Source organism: Magnolia sinica, chromosome 15 (genome assembly GCF_029962835.1).
Source record: "Magnolia sinica isolate HGM2019 chromosome 15, MsV1, whole genome shotgun sequence".
Taxonomy (NCBI): Eukaryota; Viridiplantae; Streptophyta; class Magnoliopsida; order Magnoliales; family Magnoliaceae; genus Magnolia; species Magnolia sinica.
Genome location: NC_080587.1, coordinates 35,983,815 through 36,002,745, shown reverse-complemented (window position 1 = coordinate 36,002,745; position 18,931 = coordinate 35,983,815). Strand labels below are relative to the sequence as shown.

The 18,931-nt window shown below is 39.8% G+C and overlaps 1 protein-coding gene across 3 annotated transcripts in view; it reads left to right on the top strand.

Moving 5' to 3' along the window:
• Window positions 1–18,931, top strand: part of LOC131227551 (vacuolar protein sorting-associated protein 54, chloroplastic) — a 143,932-nt gene that overhangs the window by 22,643 nt on the left and 102,358 nt on the right. For all 3 annotated transcript variants that reach the window (XM_058223352.1, XM_058223353.1, XM_058223354.1), the window contains exons 4-7: window positions 6,860–6,977; window positions 10,585–10,659; window positions 13,449–13,605; window positions 13,760–13,848. In XM_058223352.1, coding sequence (XP_058079335.1) covers window positions 6,860–6,977; window positions 10,585–10,659; window positions 13,449–13,605; window positions 13,760–13,848 — 439 coding nt within the window. The remainder of the gene's footprint in view (window positions 1–6,859; window positions 6,978–10,584; window positions 10,660–13,448; window positions 13,606–13,759; window positions 13,849–18,931) is intronic.

Genomic DNA, 18,931 nt, shown 5'->3' with positions numbered 1-18,931 from the left:
CTTGTAGCGATACCGACAACTCGAACACTGATCACTTGATTCTAAAACGATTGGGAAAGAATGGTTTGTTGGACTAACTTTCTTTCGGCTTTCTTTGACCTGAGCCCATTATTCTAATCGGCCAATACTACAAAGGTTCCAAGTTCAATTTTCTTTGAATGTGACCTTTGTAGTGTTAAGAAGGTTGTTGTGAAAAAAGGAGACTGTTGTGAAAAAAGGAGACTGTTGTGAATCGGGTCATGGCCGAACAAAGCAAATTACACTAAATGTGCCTTCTCATGTGATGAAGAAGGGCATACATAAAGACCGTATTCTCCTAGCCTTAGCAATTACCTTAATATACAATCTACCTACATTTTTTAATATTAGATTAATACAATATGCCATGCATGGGGTCTAAAATAAACGTTGCCTCCTCTCCATAAGAAGGTGACCTGCGACTACATAAGAGGCTACGTTGTCTATGATAACTTCAACAACATATTCCTCTCCTACCTCTTCAACTACACTATCTAACAATTTGAATAAATAATCAGCCGTGTGGGAATGAATCGATGCATCCACGGACTTTAAAAATATTATCCCAGTTGGACAATTAACAAGAAAGTTTATTGATGTCCGATTGGATCTATCGGTCCATCTATCGGCCATTAGCGTACAAACATAGACTTTTCAATTCTCTTTGTATTTGGAGATAAAATTTCTAGTAAGCTCAATTTCGTTTTTTAGACAACTCTCCCTCACATCATAATAGGACGTTTGTTTTCAATTCAAGTCCAAATTGACATATAACTCCAACCATTACCTTGAAGCACTTCAACTTTATAGTGTTGAAAGTTACACCAGCTTGGTATAATCAGTTTGCAATATATTGAATTGTGATTTTTCTATCATTTTGCTATTAACGGTTATCCAAAGTAGTTTGGGTGGGTCCTTTGCCCTTACTCCTTTGGTCAACCATCTTTGGGAGGCTAATGCCTACGGGCTCTTTTGGGTGCCTGTTTAGATTTTGCCCTGTAGATGTAGGTGGTGTAGAAGCATCCAAATTGACAACATCAATGCCCTCATATGTTTCTCTTTCCATAAATTCTTTTTGAATAACCAAGGTGTCATGTCTTTTTCAAGCGTGCTTGTCCATGTGCTCCATGATTTCCTTACGGATCTCTGGAGTAACATTGGGACATGTCTTGCATTTGATCTCGGTGTGTGCTCAAGGTATTGTTTATGCCGGCCAATACCATTGGAACTTACAAACCCGCACAAATCACATTATTAACGACTTTTCGTCGCCGGCACTATGATAGTGTTCATACTTTCAACCCGGGCCACTTGACTTTAGTTTCAAAGAAGAAGATTGGGAAGAAGACATGATGGTGGTACTTGATGAGTTAAGTCAACTCAAGTAATCAACAAATAAGAATTTGAGAAACTACTAACTAGTAAGTACTAACTACTAAGTACTAGTGAGTACTAAGTAGTGTATGAGTAAGAGTGTAAGCCAATTACAGTATTAGCCAAACAAATAAGCATTTGAGAAATAACTATAGGATATATAGGTAGTAGTTATTAGTTAAGTAATAAGTACTTACTAAATACAAGTGTTTTCAGTAGCGCTGTAGCGTAGCATAGCGAAAACGCTATGTCGCGTATGCATGTAGCGTAATTCCCTGGTATCATAAGCTACATGGTATGTAGCGTAAGCTACGCTGCTTGTAGTGTACGTTACATGTAGTGTAGCGTGGATAGCGTAAGCTACCTGAAATCTCATGTTTTCATGTGTTTTTTCTATGTAAGTTAAACGCCTATTTTAAAATGGTGATGACTTATACCTATGACACATGACACTACATTAAACTAATCCGGACCATCCAAATTGTGGTCCATATCGTAGATAGAGCACTTGGATCAATTCGGACGATCCAAATTGTGGTCTATATCATGAATTTGTGTTGTTTCAATAAATAAAAAAGAAGTCATACTTAGAGATGTCTAAAGGCAAAGAGAGAGGGATTTTGCATGGAAATAAGTGGTTGAGGATTTGGATTCATAGTCAAGAACTCGTAAAAATTATGCATTTTGTAAATTTTATCATATGTTCTATTATTTTAATTAAAAATATTAAGGATTGTGTAGCTTATGCTACACGCTATAGAGGGCCAAACGCCACGCTATTTAAAGCACTGCTAAATACTAATGTACTATAACTATTAGTCTACTATTATTTGAGAGAGGGGGAGAGAGAGTCTCACTATAGTGGTGGAGTTACAATTACAAAAATTGAGAGAGAGAGAGAGAGAGAGAGAGAGAGAGAGAGAGAGAGAGAGAGAGGTGCACCTTTTTATAGGCAAATGCATGTTAACAACAAAAAAGTCCAACGGTCAGATTTCTGACTGTGGACTACATATTCGCATACTCATGGCATTAAGACATGCGATCCCATGGCATGTATGCATGTGCGATAATCGATTATGCGATCGCATGTGAATATTGTGGTTGCAATTATATACTTGATTTGTTCCATCGGAATAATTGGACTTTCGGGACAAGTGCCAAGCGGAAGAAGTTGCATTTAAAGCCAAGAGGATGTTCATGGGTTGGGCAATCGCTGCCATAGTTCTTCAGGATAATCATATGGTTATGTTGGGGGGAAGCCAGGGTGCGTTTTGTTTCTTTGTTTCTTGGATGATGCCTTGTCGTCCTTTTTTGTAGTTTTCTTTTTGAATAAAATTGTAGAACCCTTCAAAAATAGTGCTTCCATTGGAAAACTTGTTTTGGATAATTGTGAACTCAGAGAATAATGGAGAGAGATATATTATGCATGTATAGCCATTTGGAGTACCACACCGATCTCCTTTTATTATTAGGAATACATGTACGTCACATTTTGCAATTTTCTGCGGTCTGTATTGTGTGAATTGGACCTGTGGCCTGTAATTGAAATTGTGTAGTATTGTTGATGATTTGTGACTCTTCATAAGGATCTTGGCATCGAGTGTGTGGCTTGTAGCCTGCAGTCCTATATGTAGAAAAGTGATGTTGGAGATGTCTTGAGGGTATGCCTAGTGTGGACTAGATATATGGTGCAAGTTTCTGTGGTCACAATGATTTGCTGCAATGGAAAAAGTCTTGTTATTCAAATGATGGGGCCTCTTTGAATGTAAACCGTTCCTCAAGTGTAAAGCAAAGGGAACCTTGGGATCTAGTGTTTTAGAATACCCCGTATTACAAATAACTACTGTGAGATTTGATGGGCAAAACATGATGTTTGAAATTGTCCAAGTCACCCTGAATGTTCATTAAGGGAAAATGGAAGTTAAGATATTTGGATGGTAAAATTGTGGAGCCGTTGACTACTGATCAATCTCATATAGATTGGTCAGCAAACAATATGATGATAATGACATGGTTCATTCTATGAAACAAGAGATAAATAGGGCTTTTATGCACTATGAAGCTGCAAAGGAGATCTAGGACACTATGGCCTTCTAATATTTGTAGAGGAGGAATGTAGCTAGTGTTTTAGTCAATTGGGGAAATTGCTTAGTAGAATCGTGAATAGGACCACTTAAAATTTTGCCAATTAAATGCTCAATTGTCTAATTGAACTAATCAAGGCAATTAACACTAAGGCTTCCAAGCGAATAGTGGGTCCAATCACATAGACTATACGTGATATTCCAACTCAAGCAACTAGTCTATAATCGATAATGTACATGTGTGTGGGATGTGCTAACCATTCAAATCCTAGCATTCAAGGCAATCATGCATACATATAATTCAACTAATCAATCACATATGCATAATTAGAAAGTGCTCAATTGACAATCCCAAGCACAAGCATGTATAGTTGTTCAGTCTCCCTACTCTACTCTTGGCGGACGCACTCTCCTTGAGTGTACTGGTATTCACTATTAGATGTTCTAATTAGGTTCACTTCTAACCTGTACAACCTTATACAAGGACCTAACGTACACTCCCACCGAAGGCTTTCTTAAGAGACTTTAGTTGGTTTTCTATTGGCTAACCAACAACCTCGACTCTAGTCCAAGGACCTACGTTTACTCTCATCGGAGGCTCCCAGGGAGACTAACACATACGCACCTTTGTCTAGTGAATTCGACTCTACACAAGTGAATAGGTCCCACACAAGAACCTATCGTGTTTGGGTTATTAACTCTTATCCTCAATCCTATATAAGAACCTATCAAGTTTGGATTACAAAACCCTTACTCCTTCACAAGGAAAGAGAGTATGTGGACTTACTAATTGATACTTTCGAATTGAGCCCCTTTGATGCGCCATGCTTGAGTCGCTTCTTCAAAGCTCTTTTGTGCTTGAATCCGCTTGTCAATTGCTCTCTCGATTGTTGATGCCGATGCTTGCCAATGCTTCAACTCTAAGACCAAACAGCTTGCATTCGATGCTCCAGTTGAGGTGACCAAGGTGATGGGAGGGTGGTAAAACCTCATACAACTAATGTGATAATTGAACTCCTAGGGGATTCAGCTAGATGGGTGTTCTAGAGGATTTAGACACAGGTTTTGCCAATGAGCATGGGTTTAAGTCTAATCTCTAGAACAAGGTGGAGATTGAGTTCATCTTCAACACCGAGGTTGGAGTCCTCATTAGAGTGTTTAAGCACAAGAAGATGAATCAAATCTTATGGATTTAGAGGCTAGGAATGTGGGATATGAGTGGGGAATCTCCTAAGCTTCTATTGCATCAAAATCCATCCAAGAAGCCCAAGGACCGAATGCCCTATATAAAGAAACCGAGTTCCAACAGTAAAAAAATGAGCAACAATAAAAAAATGGGCAAAAAAGGCTCTTTCGATCGATCGAGCGAGCGAGGCATTTGATCGATCGAACTCCCCTTCGATGGCATCGAAGGATTATTTGATAGCATTGAGAAAATATAGAATATAATTAATTTGTTGTTGGACGTTTCTGGCCACCTTCGATTGCTCGAGCCTGATCTATCAAGATCCATTGAGAATCGATCAACTGATCAATCGATTGATTGTAGATCACTTGAAGGCTAATGTTTGGGCGGTTTGTTTCATAGGAATCCGCACCTCTTTTAGCCTTACTAATCATGTTCCAATGGGGCTCCTAAGGCTATGAGATGATCAATCAAGGGTTTACCTATTAGGGCATGATCATCTAGAGGTTTAGGGTCGTTTTGGGTCAATGGTTAGGGTCGCCAAGGCACCTGATACACTTGTTCTTTGCTCCTTGATGCCACATGCCCTCTTGTATCTTTGATCTTCAACTTTTAAGGGCTCAACTGACTTCTTGACACATGGACTCACGTGACTAGCAGTCGTGTACCACTCAATTGAAAGGGAAATTTTATAGATAACTATAAGACCAACCATGCTTTATAGGACAACATTGGGTAGTTAAGGAACGATAACTTCATTGGACGAGCGTAGACGAAATGAGGATGTTGAGATGGATGAGTGGCAAGACGAGGAAGGATAGAATTAGAAATGAATGCATCAGAACATAGGAGTAGCACCAATAGGTAATAAGATGATGGAAAATAGAATTAGATGGTTTGGTCATATGCATCGAAGGCCGTCTAGGAGTGAGTTGGTACAAGTGGTAAGACGAGGAAGTATCTAAAAGGGCAACAGGAAGGCCCAAAAGTATGTGGATGAGAGTGGGGAGAAAAAGACTTGATGACCTATGGTCTAACTGAAGGTATGACCTTTGATAGGGTGGTACTCTGGAACATGATTCATTCATTCAACCCCAAGTAATTGGTTGAGGTTTAGATGATGATGATGATAGGAACGAACTTAGTATTGCTCATGATGATGTTTTTGGCCGATAGGGTTTTAATTTTGATTTTCTCATTAAGTAAACAACTAAGGGTTACTTAGTTTGTGGAACTAAATTGCAATTTGCAATTGTTATACAAGTGTGTACATTTGTAGCCATACCTTTGAATCAGGGATGGAATTGAGTATTTAGTTATTCGGTGAACCAGAGTAATCACTTCCGGATCCATGGAACAACTCTCAGAGATCTTTTTCCCTTTTGGAAGATTCAAGAGTGAAACAATCAACCTATTGATATTGAAAGGCCAAAAAGATTTTTCGAATGTATCATTTATGGGTTCAATGGAATTCATAGGTATGGGAAGAAGCCCCTTCAAATAGAGATATATATGTATATTTAAAATTTTATTTCGACCATATTTCAATTGTTAATATGGCGATTTTTTTTTTTAATTTTTTTAATAGGGTTTAGCATGTTTGTCTTCCTGTTAGCATTTTTTGCTTCTATCCACAGCACTAGTTGCTGTATTTTATCATAGCATGTGTTTCTCCTCTTATGTCTGCTTAATTATCAATTTGTGGTATTTTTTGGTGACATGATCTATCAAGAACAGGTATATATCCAAATTGAAACTTGTTCCTTTCGATTTGGTTGCATCAAACACCCAACTACGCTTTGGTGACGTGATTTTTAATATGCTTCATTTAGATGAATGTGAGCGTTATTTAAACATCTAGTTTTCGGTTATAATTTGATCTAGGGCATTTAATTGTCTTTGTTGCCATAGCTAATATGAAGTTCTCCAACCCATTGTGTTTATCATCTGCTTTGTGCACTTTTTGCAATCCTGGATCATTAATTTTATGTTAAATTCTATTTGATTAATCACCAATAAACATGCCAAACACATTCTTGTTTATTGAATTGATTGGTGCATAAATGCATATTGGCCTTCCGTTTTCGTTTTGTTTTGTTTTGTCTTTTTTTTTTGTGTGTGTGTGTGTGTGTGTGTGAAATGTATGAGCTGTATGATGTCTAGCTTGTAGCTTAACTAGTTAAATTCATTCTTGTAGCATTCTTTCAGCAGAGTTCATGCGTGCTTCTATACATGATGCCAAAGATGTGGATTCTGTAATTTTGTCGAAGTTGAAAGAAAGGGCTTCTAATGTCATTAATGGGAAAGATGACGAAGTAAGTATGATTATTATGGTGTAGGATTTCTTAGGAGTCAATTTTCAGCTTTTGAAACTCGAAAGTTTTCGGCCTCTCTATTTCATTGTGTATAATTTTGTTGGAGTACATTTTCTACTTTTGAAAATTGGAAATTTTGGTCATGTATATTTCAAAGTACTATTATCTTGTGGGGTTATAGTGGAGCATCAACCCACTATCAAGAAATGCCAATGAGATCTGCACAAGAAGAGATTGAGTTGGTGGTTTGCAGTAAAGCTGTCAAGTGTCAATCCCACACGTGTGCATGATTCGAGCCTTTCAATTTGTGGAACTCACTGTGAATATGCCTTGGCCAAAATATTTTATGTTCCTCCTGTTAGGTTTGGGAAGATCTACACTTTGATTTTAGATTTTTGATCAATTTCTCTTTCTAATGATCCTTTTTGTTTCCCTCATACATGTGACGCATGTGATGAGCGGACTGGCCTCATTTGTTTCCTGATCATTTTCATGGTGTGCCCCATATGCTGAATGGCTCAGATTTCCACATGTGCCAATTGGCACATGTTCCTCAAATTACCTCTCAATTTTGCCTCTTCAATTTTCCTTGGTGCCAACTGCCAAGTGCCTTGGCATTTGTCATCAATTAACAGATTCTGATTCTAAAACAGGGCAATTTTCATGGTTTATTTCATCTAATTTCTCCTTTTAAATCTCTCAATATGTCAGCTTGGTTGGTTCCTTCATCCATCTTCTTAAGAACACCTTGTTGTCCATGATTGGTTGGATAGATAGATGAAGAGATGGAGATGGAATGATGGCAATAGGGAGTGGGAGAGAGTACCTAGGAATAGGTTGGCAATGAGCCAGGTTTCGGCTGGGCTAGGCTAGGCACGGCTCGAGTTCATATGGACCTAGCATAGCAGGTCCAAGTCTGAGCCTGAAGTAAGTTGGTTCTGAGCCTGGGCTGGTGCAACCATGCCCAACCTGAAAATTGATCAATTCCCTATTTCCTATGATTAATGTTTCTAATCCACCCCTTTATCAGGTGGACTGACAATGCACAAAGAAATAAACATTTAGAAAATTGAAACCAAGGTCCACTCGTAACATACACGTGTTGCCTAATAGATGATTGAAATGGCATATTCGTAGAATAGAACATATATCCACATGAAGTTGAGTCTGTGTGGGTTCGTTCAGGCTAAATGACCTAAGCCCAAGCCTGAGCAGAAAATTGATCGGGCCATACATGCCAGGCCGAAGTCCCATCCAAAGCTGGGCTGAGTGGGCCTACCAAGGGTGGTTATGTGGTGGTTTCTTGAGAGGAAACAAGTAACTATGAAGTTAGAGGTTACATATTATTTGTTTGATGAATGGCAAGGTTTTATTAAGACAAATTTCTAAGGATACAACAACAACAAATAAAGCAAATAGTTTCACCCACAGAAAAGGGCAATCATAATCCTACATCCAACTCATGCAACTGCAACTCTTGCTGATGGTTTGCAATAGATATGTTAGAGGTTGTATTGAAATCATTAAAGGCTATGAGGTATTGTTACAAGGGCTTGAGTGAGGCTGTTGCTACTGCAATGGTGAGAATGGCTTGTAGTGAGATCAAGAATTAAGCTAGCAGTTTTATTTTATTTTTTTATTGTGGTTCGTAGAATTGTCACCAGATTGGGCTTGGATTTGCGACTGGTGTACTCAATCCAGAACTGCTGAACATCCCCTTCATGTTTCTAGTGGTGTATTTGAAGCATGTTACAAATTTAAGTGGAAACCTTATTGTTTCAACTGTGTTAAGTGGAAACCCTGATCGGGTGAAATTACCATATGAAGTATTTAGTAATTGAAAAGAGCTTTTTTCCCCCCCTTCTGGAAACTACAGAATAACTCAGTTTATGGTCAATCTAAAGAAAGACTTTTGCCATGCTGAAATTAACAAAAATCTGTGTTTTTTATTTTTTCTCTAACTGAAGTAAAACACTTGATTTATATTGAAATACCAAATGAACTGCGTCTTTAGTAAAACTACATTGGAGAGTTGTTTCCATCTTCAAATTACCAAATGAACAAATTCTCTCTCTCTCTCTCTCTCTCTCTCTCTCTCTCTCTCTCTCTCTGTGAAAATTTTTATAAAAAAATAAAAATTAGAGTGAAGTCCTTGTTTATATATTGAAATGATCAAAAGAACAATGTCCTTGGTCAAACTAAAATGGATATATTTTCTTCTGTTTCTAAAAGAACTAAGATATTGGTCAAACTAAATTGGAACACTGCTTTCCTTCTTGAAATTTAAATGAGAATCAAGTCTTCGGTGAAAATAGAAGGGAAACCTTGTTTACTTCTTTAAATTCCCAAAAGAAATATGTTTTTGGCCAAACTACAGTGGAAACCTGGTTCCTTTCATGAAATTACCAAAAAGTTAGTTTTTCAGATATATTAAGGTGGAAACGTGGTTTCCTTCTTGAAAGTACGGAAGAGTTGAAGTTTACTGTGAACAATAAAGTGAGAGAACCTGTCTTTCTTGTAGTTACCAGCAGAATCGAGTCTTTGGCAGATAGAAATGGAACATTATTCTCTTCTTGGGAGTTGGGACGACGGTAGACCAATCTAAAGTGGAAACCAATTTCCTTCTTGAAATTACCAAAGCATGTTTTATAAAATTTAAATAACTTTCCTAGTTTCTTTCTGAAGAGTTACCAGAAAAACTAATTTGTTGGTCAAAGTAGAAACGAAGCCTTGTTTCTTTCTTGAAACTACAGTCTACAAAAGAAAGCCTATGTATAAACTAAAGTGGAATGACCTTTTTATCCATTTACTAGGAAAGTCTGAAGATAGTTTTGCCTAATTGAGGTGCACTATGGCCAAAAGAAGTGGATAGATGATGTAAACGTTTCCATAAAAGAGGATGATATAGATTGGTGCCCAGGTTCTTCTATGCAGATATGCTTGGTTGTTCTTTATCTTCGTTTTTTCCGTACCATGTACCGAGTTCTTTATCTTTGTTTTTATGTGCTTTCAAGATGAGGAGTCAGTGGATCACCTTTTCATCCATTGTGCTTTTGCGAGGCAGCTGTGGAAAAAGTTTTTCAACCTTTTTGGAGTATTGTGGGTCTCTCCAAACTCCATTGGGCAGTTCTTCCTCTTGTGGCACGAAGGAATGCATACGAATGCGGGTCGAAAAGTATGGAGCCTTGCGATGTTGGCCGGTCTATGGTTCCTATGGAGGGAAAGGAATAATAGATGTTTCAGGAATCGTGTGGGGTGAGTAGAGGAAGTCTTTGATATAGTGAAATGGCATGTTATAGATTGGGCAGTGGCTTCGATGGTTGTAGTTCGGTTTCCAGAAAGCTGGACTAAGCTATAAGTGTTTTTGGGTTGTATAGTTTTTCTGTTTTGTATATTCTTGCTCTGGCCTTTTTCTTTATAAAATTTTCTCATTGTTCAAAAAAAAATAAAAATTGATTGGAAGAATTATTTTGAATGGTAAAACATTATCTTAAATCATATTTATATCTGTCGACTGGTTATTTTTCTTTGCATATGTCTCAGTAGGGACTTGGAAACTCTAAGCTATGTAATTATTGAATTAGTGACATTTCTTATTTGTTCACAGGTTAAGTTAGATGATGAAGAAAGTTCTAGCTTTCGAGATCGTCTTCTCCCCATTATCATTGGATTGCTTAGAACAGTGAGTCCTTTTTTTCTGTATCTATGGTTTTCTTTGCTAATCTTATGTACTTTTTATCTTCATAAATTAGTCACAAATTTTAGGTGAAAATCATTGCTGTTGTATTTTGTGGATGTGAATTGTTCTACTTCGAACTTTTGACTCATAATCATTAAAGGGATAAGTTGAAATATTCTGAAGCTTGGATTCCATGTTTGTGTGAGGAGAAGGGGTGATTCCTCTCATTGCCTACACTTAATGTGTCCCCCTTGTCTTGGTACACTGCTGTCAGCTATGTAACGAGGACTCCAGAGATTGGATGACCATCCTATACAATTTTCTCTTGAGTTTCATTGGCATGTGGTGAACACCACAGTTTCAAGGCACACTTCCAGTTGATCCACCTAGCACTGACTCTACTGAGAACATCCTTATTGATGACTGCATTCTTTTCAATTATAGCGCCAAATCACTAAAGCCTTGCCTCAGTAGCTATTCCTTTGCACTCCAGATGCTCGTTGTTGGCTATGCTGATTTTTGAACCTCTAGAATCTTGAGCCTTCCTGCAAACCTCCAGTTTATCAGCATTCACCCTGCTTTAGTCTCATGGACAAAGACTATGTTATCAACAAGCGACATCCCCCGAATGAATTTCTTCTAGAAGATCCATCCCATTTGCATCGTTCAAGCGATGAGCTTCAAGTAGTGGTGAAAAATTTCATGCAGGTAAAAGGGGCAGAGGTAGGAGCAATGTGGCTGGTGATGTTATCTATGGAACTAGAAGCAGCTGAGGAGTAGACAAAAGCTCTAGGTTGGGTGCTCATCAAGGTATCCAATAGTGGTAGTAATGGTGGCCCTAATGGCCACCACTGTTACCATTATGACACGGGTCATAATGGCCATTACAACCTCTTTTTTTTTTTTTTTTTTCTTTTTGTTGTTGTTGTTTTTTTCTTGAAGCAAAGGTATATTGGTCCGTATCAAATCTTTACACCCTCTTAATAGTCATTAACCCCCTGTAATGGGCTGTTATGGGGAACGTAACGGCCGTTACATGGGCATAAAGGTCCACTACTGGCCACTTCTCCATAACGGCTGTGTAACACGTAACGGTGACCACCGTTGCCATTATGTAATGGCTATAGCGGCAGCTACTTAACCATTTTTTCATGACCTGGTGCTCATAGATTTCATTCAGATTGAGTTGGATGATAGGTTACATGATTGTTGTGTGCACTTCGGTCTCATCATCCTCCAACTTGGAAGCCTTGAAATATTGCTCCATTTGCCATAACAAACTCTAAAGCTTCTTGGCATCCCTAGATTGATTGAAGCACTAATGGTTAGGGATCTGAGCCTGATAAGAGCAGGTCCACTCTTCGCCGTAGCCTTCTACAAGATGGTGACTTTTGCACACAAATTTTCAATCTCCTTTTACATCACTTTATGAATGTTAGCGATTCGAGCCTTGAGTACCTCCAGCGTACCCACCCTATCTTCATCCATTTCTTGTCTACCTATTGGGAACTTGTTGTGTTCCCTACATCCCTCCATGTTCCCCAACGATTCATCTCCTTTGGCTGTGGCAAGCTTCAACTTGCTAATGTGATCTTGCAATGAACCAAGGTCCACACTCACCATTTAGTCATTGTACCCATCCATCCTATGGTGTTTGGATGATCGCCTCTTGCTCAGTAGTAATCTCCTGTAAAGATGACAATCTACCCACTGAACTGACTAGGCTCTGATATTGACTATCATGGACTTGCGAACTCAGCTCCCTTGCCTGTGCTACACTCGCGCAATGCCCTAACGCTACTCGATTCAGCTTTAACTACCACCTGCACCACTGAGTACTAGAACCCAATGACTTGGTGGTAATGCAAGAAAACTCATCGAACACAGGTGAGTGAATGGGAATTCTTGTAATGCACTAAAATGCTTACAACTCTTGAGAATTTAAGTCCCAAATGAGGACTCCTTGTATAGGTGCAAGAAGCTTTTAGGTACTCTACCTAAACGGTTAGGATCATGATATACCAAAACGGTTACGTAATGGCCATAATGGTTGTTACGTAACGGTAATGGCCATAACCGCTCTGTGTTTGAACAGCACTTATTTGGTTGACTTTCAGCATGTCAAGCTGAAGGACAATATTCTGATCTATGAATGATTTGATACACCATTGAATACAAAAGATGATAGATACCAGTGTTTTACATTTTTCCATATTTTCCCATTACCTTTTCAAGATTTCTTTTGCTAAAAGAGTTCTTCTGATGGGTCAATATACAGGTCCGGTTCGATCCTAGACACCCCATATCGTATCTGCTTTTGGGCCTCGCCGATATACCCCATATGGTTTTTTGTGCCTGGGCGACATGCCCTGTATTGTATTGTTTTTTGGGCTTGGCCAATACACGCACTGATACTGTTGTTCAAAACGTTGGATTTACTAGGTTGTGATTTTTATGTTATTGTGAATCGAGGTTCATGGAATGAAAGTTTTGTGCATTACATTGTTTCCAGTGCTATTGTATGTATTTCATGTTATGATATTCTTGCAGTCTGGTCAAATGTCATTATTGCTTTAATGCACAATATTGTTAATGTTCATATGCCCATTTTGATGTGAAATGTTTTCTTTTCCCCTTTTCTTCTGAAGTATCTGAAATAACTTTTAAATGATAAGTGGCTTTATAAATCATGCATTGATGGCATCATTCTTTTTTTTGTTTTTTTTTTTTTTGTTTTTTTTTTTTTGTTTTTTTGTTTTTTGTTTTTTGTTTTTTTGTTTTTGTTTTTTCAGGCAAAGCTTCCTTCTGTGCTGCGGTTATATCGTGATAAACTTATTGCTGATATGAAAATGGCAATCAAGACCACAGTTGCAGAGTTGCTTCCGTTTTTGGTTGCGCGGCCTGTGGAGTCTGATTTCACATCTGGAGAAAGAACAGTTGATACAGATGGTCTGTACTTGGATGATATTGTCCTGATATTTAGTAACCCTCATGTTTAGGCTTTGCGTTTGCTGCTCCATGCTTTCACCTGAAGCAGGCATAATGATTGGTTACAGTTTATTTTTTTCTTCTGTTCACTCTTGCTGCTTCTGCAATGGCTCAGGTGGAGGTTTATCACTTGCGAGCAAGCTACGGAATCTTTCATCTGAAAGCTTCGTTCAACTTCTATCTGCTATTTTCAAAGTTGTCCAGGTAAGGTAATGCTTGGCCATATCTTCTCTTCTTTATGTACAGTTCCAAATCAGAAGTTGAATTGACCTTAATGCAATGTTGGAAACATAGATGGTGGACCTTCGACACACTACCTATCCTATATAAATATCATTCTACAATTATGCTGACTTTCGAACCTTCTAGTTGAACCAGTGACAGCATTTATCTGCATTGTCACTTAGAAGGGAGATTCTTATTGGACTTATGGAATTCCTAGTTGCCCCTTTATTGGACAGGAAGAGTTTCCCCTAATTCTTGCAAGTGGAATTCTGGAAGAGAGATTCTTCTATTGTGGTGGTATTTGGAAAGAATTCTTTATAATACCCAGGGAATGATTCATGTGGTTAAGGGAAAATACCAAAAGCTCCATTTTTAATTGGGGAAGTTAAAGGAATTTATGGGTTTGGTGTTCTGGAGCTGATTGTTGATGGAAGCGCAGGTAGCAACCCAATTAATACTGGTGTTGGAGAGCTGTTATAGATGAATGAGGATTGATCTGCATTGTTTTTCTAGGTCCAGTAGTCATGGTGCCTCTAACCCTGCTGAGTTGATGATGCAGGTCATGAAAATTAAATATGATATGCGAGATTTGAGGCTTAAGATCACGTTAGTTCAGAAACAATTACACAAATTCCATATCCCACATGAAAGTCCAAACATTCAATTAGGGGGAATCTATGCGGGTCCAGGCCTACACATGATAGGGCTGGATCAATAAAAATTATGAACCAAGCGATACTCAAAGATAAGAAATAATCATCCACACATGCATAGTAATCAGTCCCTCATCCAAGGGATTCAGAAATTCCAATTCGGGGAACCCTAGGGTAAGAAAAGGGGCATAAAATTGGAGATTTGAGTAATTTAGGGTTTAGTTTAGGGATTTTGGGTGAAAGCAGAGTGAAAGAGAGGAGATAGACGAATCAGAGAAGTACCGCACGCGTGGACAACAACAATGGCCCAGACGCATGTGCGTGTGATCCCGGCCGCATGTGTGTGGGACCCACTATTCAGAAAAAGGCCACCTTGGCCCTGGTCGGTCAGGGATGGACTCCAAAACCCCCAAATCTCAGCTCGATCCGATGTACGGTTTGTGCGTGGTGCTCCGCTGAAGTTTCAGCCCTCCTGTAGGGTCAGACTCTGAAATTCTGCTGTGGGGAGGAGAATTGCTGCAATAGATGATTGATTCAAAGTGTAGATGATGGAGTGAGATGAGAAGAATGGATGGTGGAAGATGGGTAGTAGAGATGGCGATGGATGGGGGCGAATCGGGATAGATGTGGCTTCGCACCACGGTAGTTAACCCTTCGATGAAGGGAGGGCTTCGCACCGAATTAGGCTTCACAACTTTGAGAGTAGGAAAACGCAGAATTTTTATTAATCTTCAATGGAATCAAAAGAACTACAAGGGGTGCTATTTATAAAAAAACCCTATACTCCAAAACTCGCGCCATGTGCATAACCTATTACTTGGCGATGAAGTAAACTAAAATGAAAATCAAATAAAGAAATCTAAAGCGTTCATGATGTTCTAAATAATAACAATTACCAAAACCTAAAATATGAATTCAATCCGACTAGTGGGCCCCGATCATGAGATCTCATGATGGGCTTTACTTAATTATCGGGCCCACTCCAAGGAAGCAAAACTCCGTCTTCTAGCTAGGGGGCCCTCTCTGGACGTCGTCATTGATCCAGATTGATGGTGGGGCCCTCCTTCGTGCGTACGTGCTTAGGGGGCGGCGCGCATGCGCGTGTGCGCGTGATGTCCCCATCAATTCTCTCCGGCTGCAAAGATTTCGCCGCTGGCGAAATAAAACTCCTGAACCGCTCCAGGATGTCAGGATCAAATCTCTGAAGCTCTTCCTCAGTGAGCCACGTATTGTCTGACGCTGAGCGTGACTTCCATTTAACCAGGTACTTCTGAAACCCGCCGTCCGACGTTGAAACTTCTGATTGTTTAGGATACCCTCTACTTCCTCTCTGAGTGTGTGAAGGCTAGGTATGAGAGGTAGAGGCTGGGAAGAAAGGTCAGGAAGAGTAAGTATGGGAGGTAGAGGCTGGGAAAATGGGTCAGGACGGGTAAGTATGTGACGTAGAGGCTGAAAAAATGGGTCGGGAAGGGTAGATATGAGAGGTACATGCTAGAAAAATGGGTCAGGACGGGTAGGTATGAGACGTAGAGGTTGAGAAAATTGGTCGGGAAGGGTAGGTATGGGAGGTAGGGGCTGGGAAGATGGGCGGGAGGGGGCCATGGATCAAGGAATAAATCTGGAGAATCGGGATGGGTGGGCTAAGGGCCAGACAAAGTATCAGTGGTCCCCTGAAAAGTAACTAGATCCTCCACATTGAATGCGGAACTAATTTCCATGGAAGGTGGAATATCTACCTCATACGCATTGAGATTGTTTCGTTTTATAATTTTGAAGGGTCCAGCGTTACGCACGTATAACTTACGAACGACTTCCGGAGGATACTGCTCGGGCCTGATGCGGACCATCATAGAGTCCCCAATATTAAATTCTTTGAAACGTTCATGCTGGTCTGCAGAAAATTTGTAATGTTCATTACTAGTAGTGATCTTCTGCCTGATTTCTTGATCCTGTAAATGAATGTGATGCGCAAAAGACTCTGCAGGCTTTGACGGTCCGTGGGACAGACATAGGGACGATATCAATAGGTTTCTCAGGTTTATAACCAGTAACGACTTCATAAGGACTGAGACCTATGGACCTATCGACGGGACGATTAAACGCAAACTCGGCTGTAGGTATTACGGTATCCCATGTTCTGGTGTGCTCTATATCCCTCCTAGGGGGAGACTAATCCGATAGATCATCAGGAAAAAAATCATGAAACTCATCCACTACCGGAATGGCCTCAGTAGATAACTCTACACTAGCCTCTGGTGTACTCTCTCTAGCCACGAGACCGCACATGTTGTACCCCTCAAAATAATGGTCTTGATGTCCCTCATGGGGTGGGGGTACGGGTGCACGCCCATGATTGATTCCTTGGCCACCTCCATTCATTGGTCTATCCTCCTGGTTACCTGCCTGAGATTGGCCATCTTCTCTAATGGTGGGGTTTGTCTTGAGGGATACCTCTATTTGGTCAAGGCGTTGATCTATGTCTTGTTCCAAGCGCTTACCCCAAGACTCGATCTGCTGGGACAGCTTGTTTAGTGACTCTAGCAGTTGTTCCATGTTTAGTGTAGGGTGCTAGCCAAAACCATGACCTGTACGTGTGGGTGTACAATTTGACTCCACCTAAAGACTTTCTACGACGACTATATGGGACTAAATGATCCTATGAGATTCTATATGAGGGAAACTACGCAGTGCTACTAAAATCCAGCAATATAGTTGTCAAAATAAATGAATAACAGAAAGTTACAGCAATGTAAATTGCTAACTTCCTGCTAACTGAAATTTCAGCAACTAATATCAGGGACTATAGACTCTTGAAAGCTACATATGATGAACTGAATGCATGATGGATTCAAACAAACTAACCCTAAACATGTAATGTATTCCCCTATAAGAACCCTAAGCTCTGATACCAAATTTGATGCAGGTCATGAAAATTAAATATGATATGCGAGATTTGAGGCTTAAGATCACGTTAGTTCAGAAACAATTACACAAATTCCATATCTCACCTGAAAGTCCAAACATTCAATTAAGGGGAATCTATGCGGGTCCAAGCCTACACATGATAGGGCTGGATCAATAAAAATTATGAACCAAATGATACTCAAAAGATAAAAAATAATCATCCACACATGTATAGTAATCAGTCCCTAATCCAAGGGATTCAGAAATTCCAATTCGGGGAACCCTAGGGTAAGAAAAGGGGCATAAAATTGGAGATTTGAGTAATTTAGGGTTAAGTTTAGGGATTTTGGGTGAAAGCAGAGTGAAAGAGAGGAGATAGACGAATCAGAGAAGTACCGCACGCGTGGACAACAACAATGGCCCAGACGCATGTGCGTGTGATCCCGGCCGCACGTGTGTGGGACCCACTATTCAGAAAAAGGCCACCTTGGCCCTGGTCGGTCAGGGATGGACTCCAAAACCCCCAAATCTCAGCTCGATCCGATGTACGGTTTGTGCGTGGTGCTCCGCTGAAGTTTCAGCCCTCCTGTAGGGCTAGATTCTGAAATTCTGCTGTGGGGAGGAGAATTGCTGCAATAGATGATTGATTCAAAGTGTAGATGATGGAGTGAGATGAGAAGAAGTGATGGTAGAAGATGAGTAGTAGAGATGGCGATGAATGGGGGCGAATCGGGATAGATGTGGCTTCGCACCACGGTAGTTAACCCTTCGATGAAGGGAGGGCTTCGCACCGAATTAGGCTTCACAACTCTGAGAGTAGGAAAACGCAGAATTTTTATTAATCTTCAATGGAATCAAAAGAACTACAAGGGGTGCCTATTTATAAGAAAACCCTATACTCCAAAACTCGCGCCATGTGCATAACCTATTACTTGGCGATGAAGTAAACTAAAATAAAAATCAAACAAAGAAATCTAAAGCGTTCATGATGTTCTAAATAATAACAATAAGCAAAACCTAAAATATGAAATCAATCCGACTAGTGGGCCCTGATCATGAGATTCCATGATGGGCTTTACTTGATTATCGGGCCCACTACAAGGAAGCGAAACTCCGTCTTCTAGCTAGGGGGCCCTCTCTGGACGTCGTCATCGATCCAGATCGATGGTGGGGCCCCCCTTCGTGCGTATGTGTATAGGGGGCGGCGCGCATGCGGGTGTGCGCGTGATGTCCCCATCAGTTGAGGGCTAAAAAGAGGGCCCGAAATTATTCTTGGACTTTTGATCATCCCCTTGTTGTAGATGGTAACATAGGCATTTTCAATTTCGTTCCTGTCATATTGGAACCACTTGTTTCATAGTGGATATTAATTTTGTGGTTTCTTTCTTTTACTAAAATTTTGCTACTGATAAACACAATAAAAAAGGAAGTCTTCTTTTTCTATTGGTGAGTGGTTTAATTTACCCATCAAATTGTCCCTTAAGGAATGGAAGATCATTGAAATG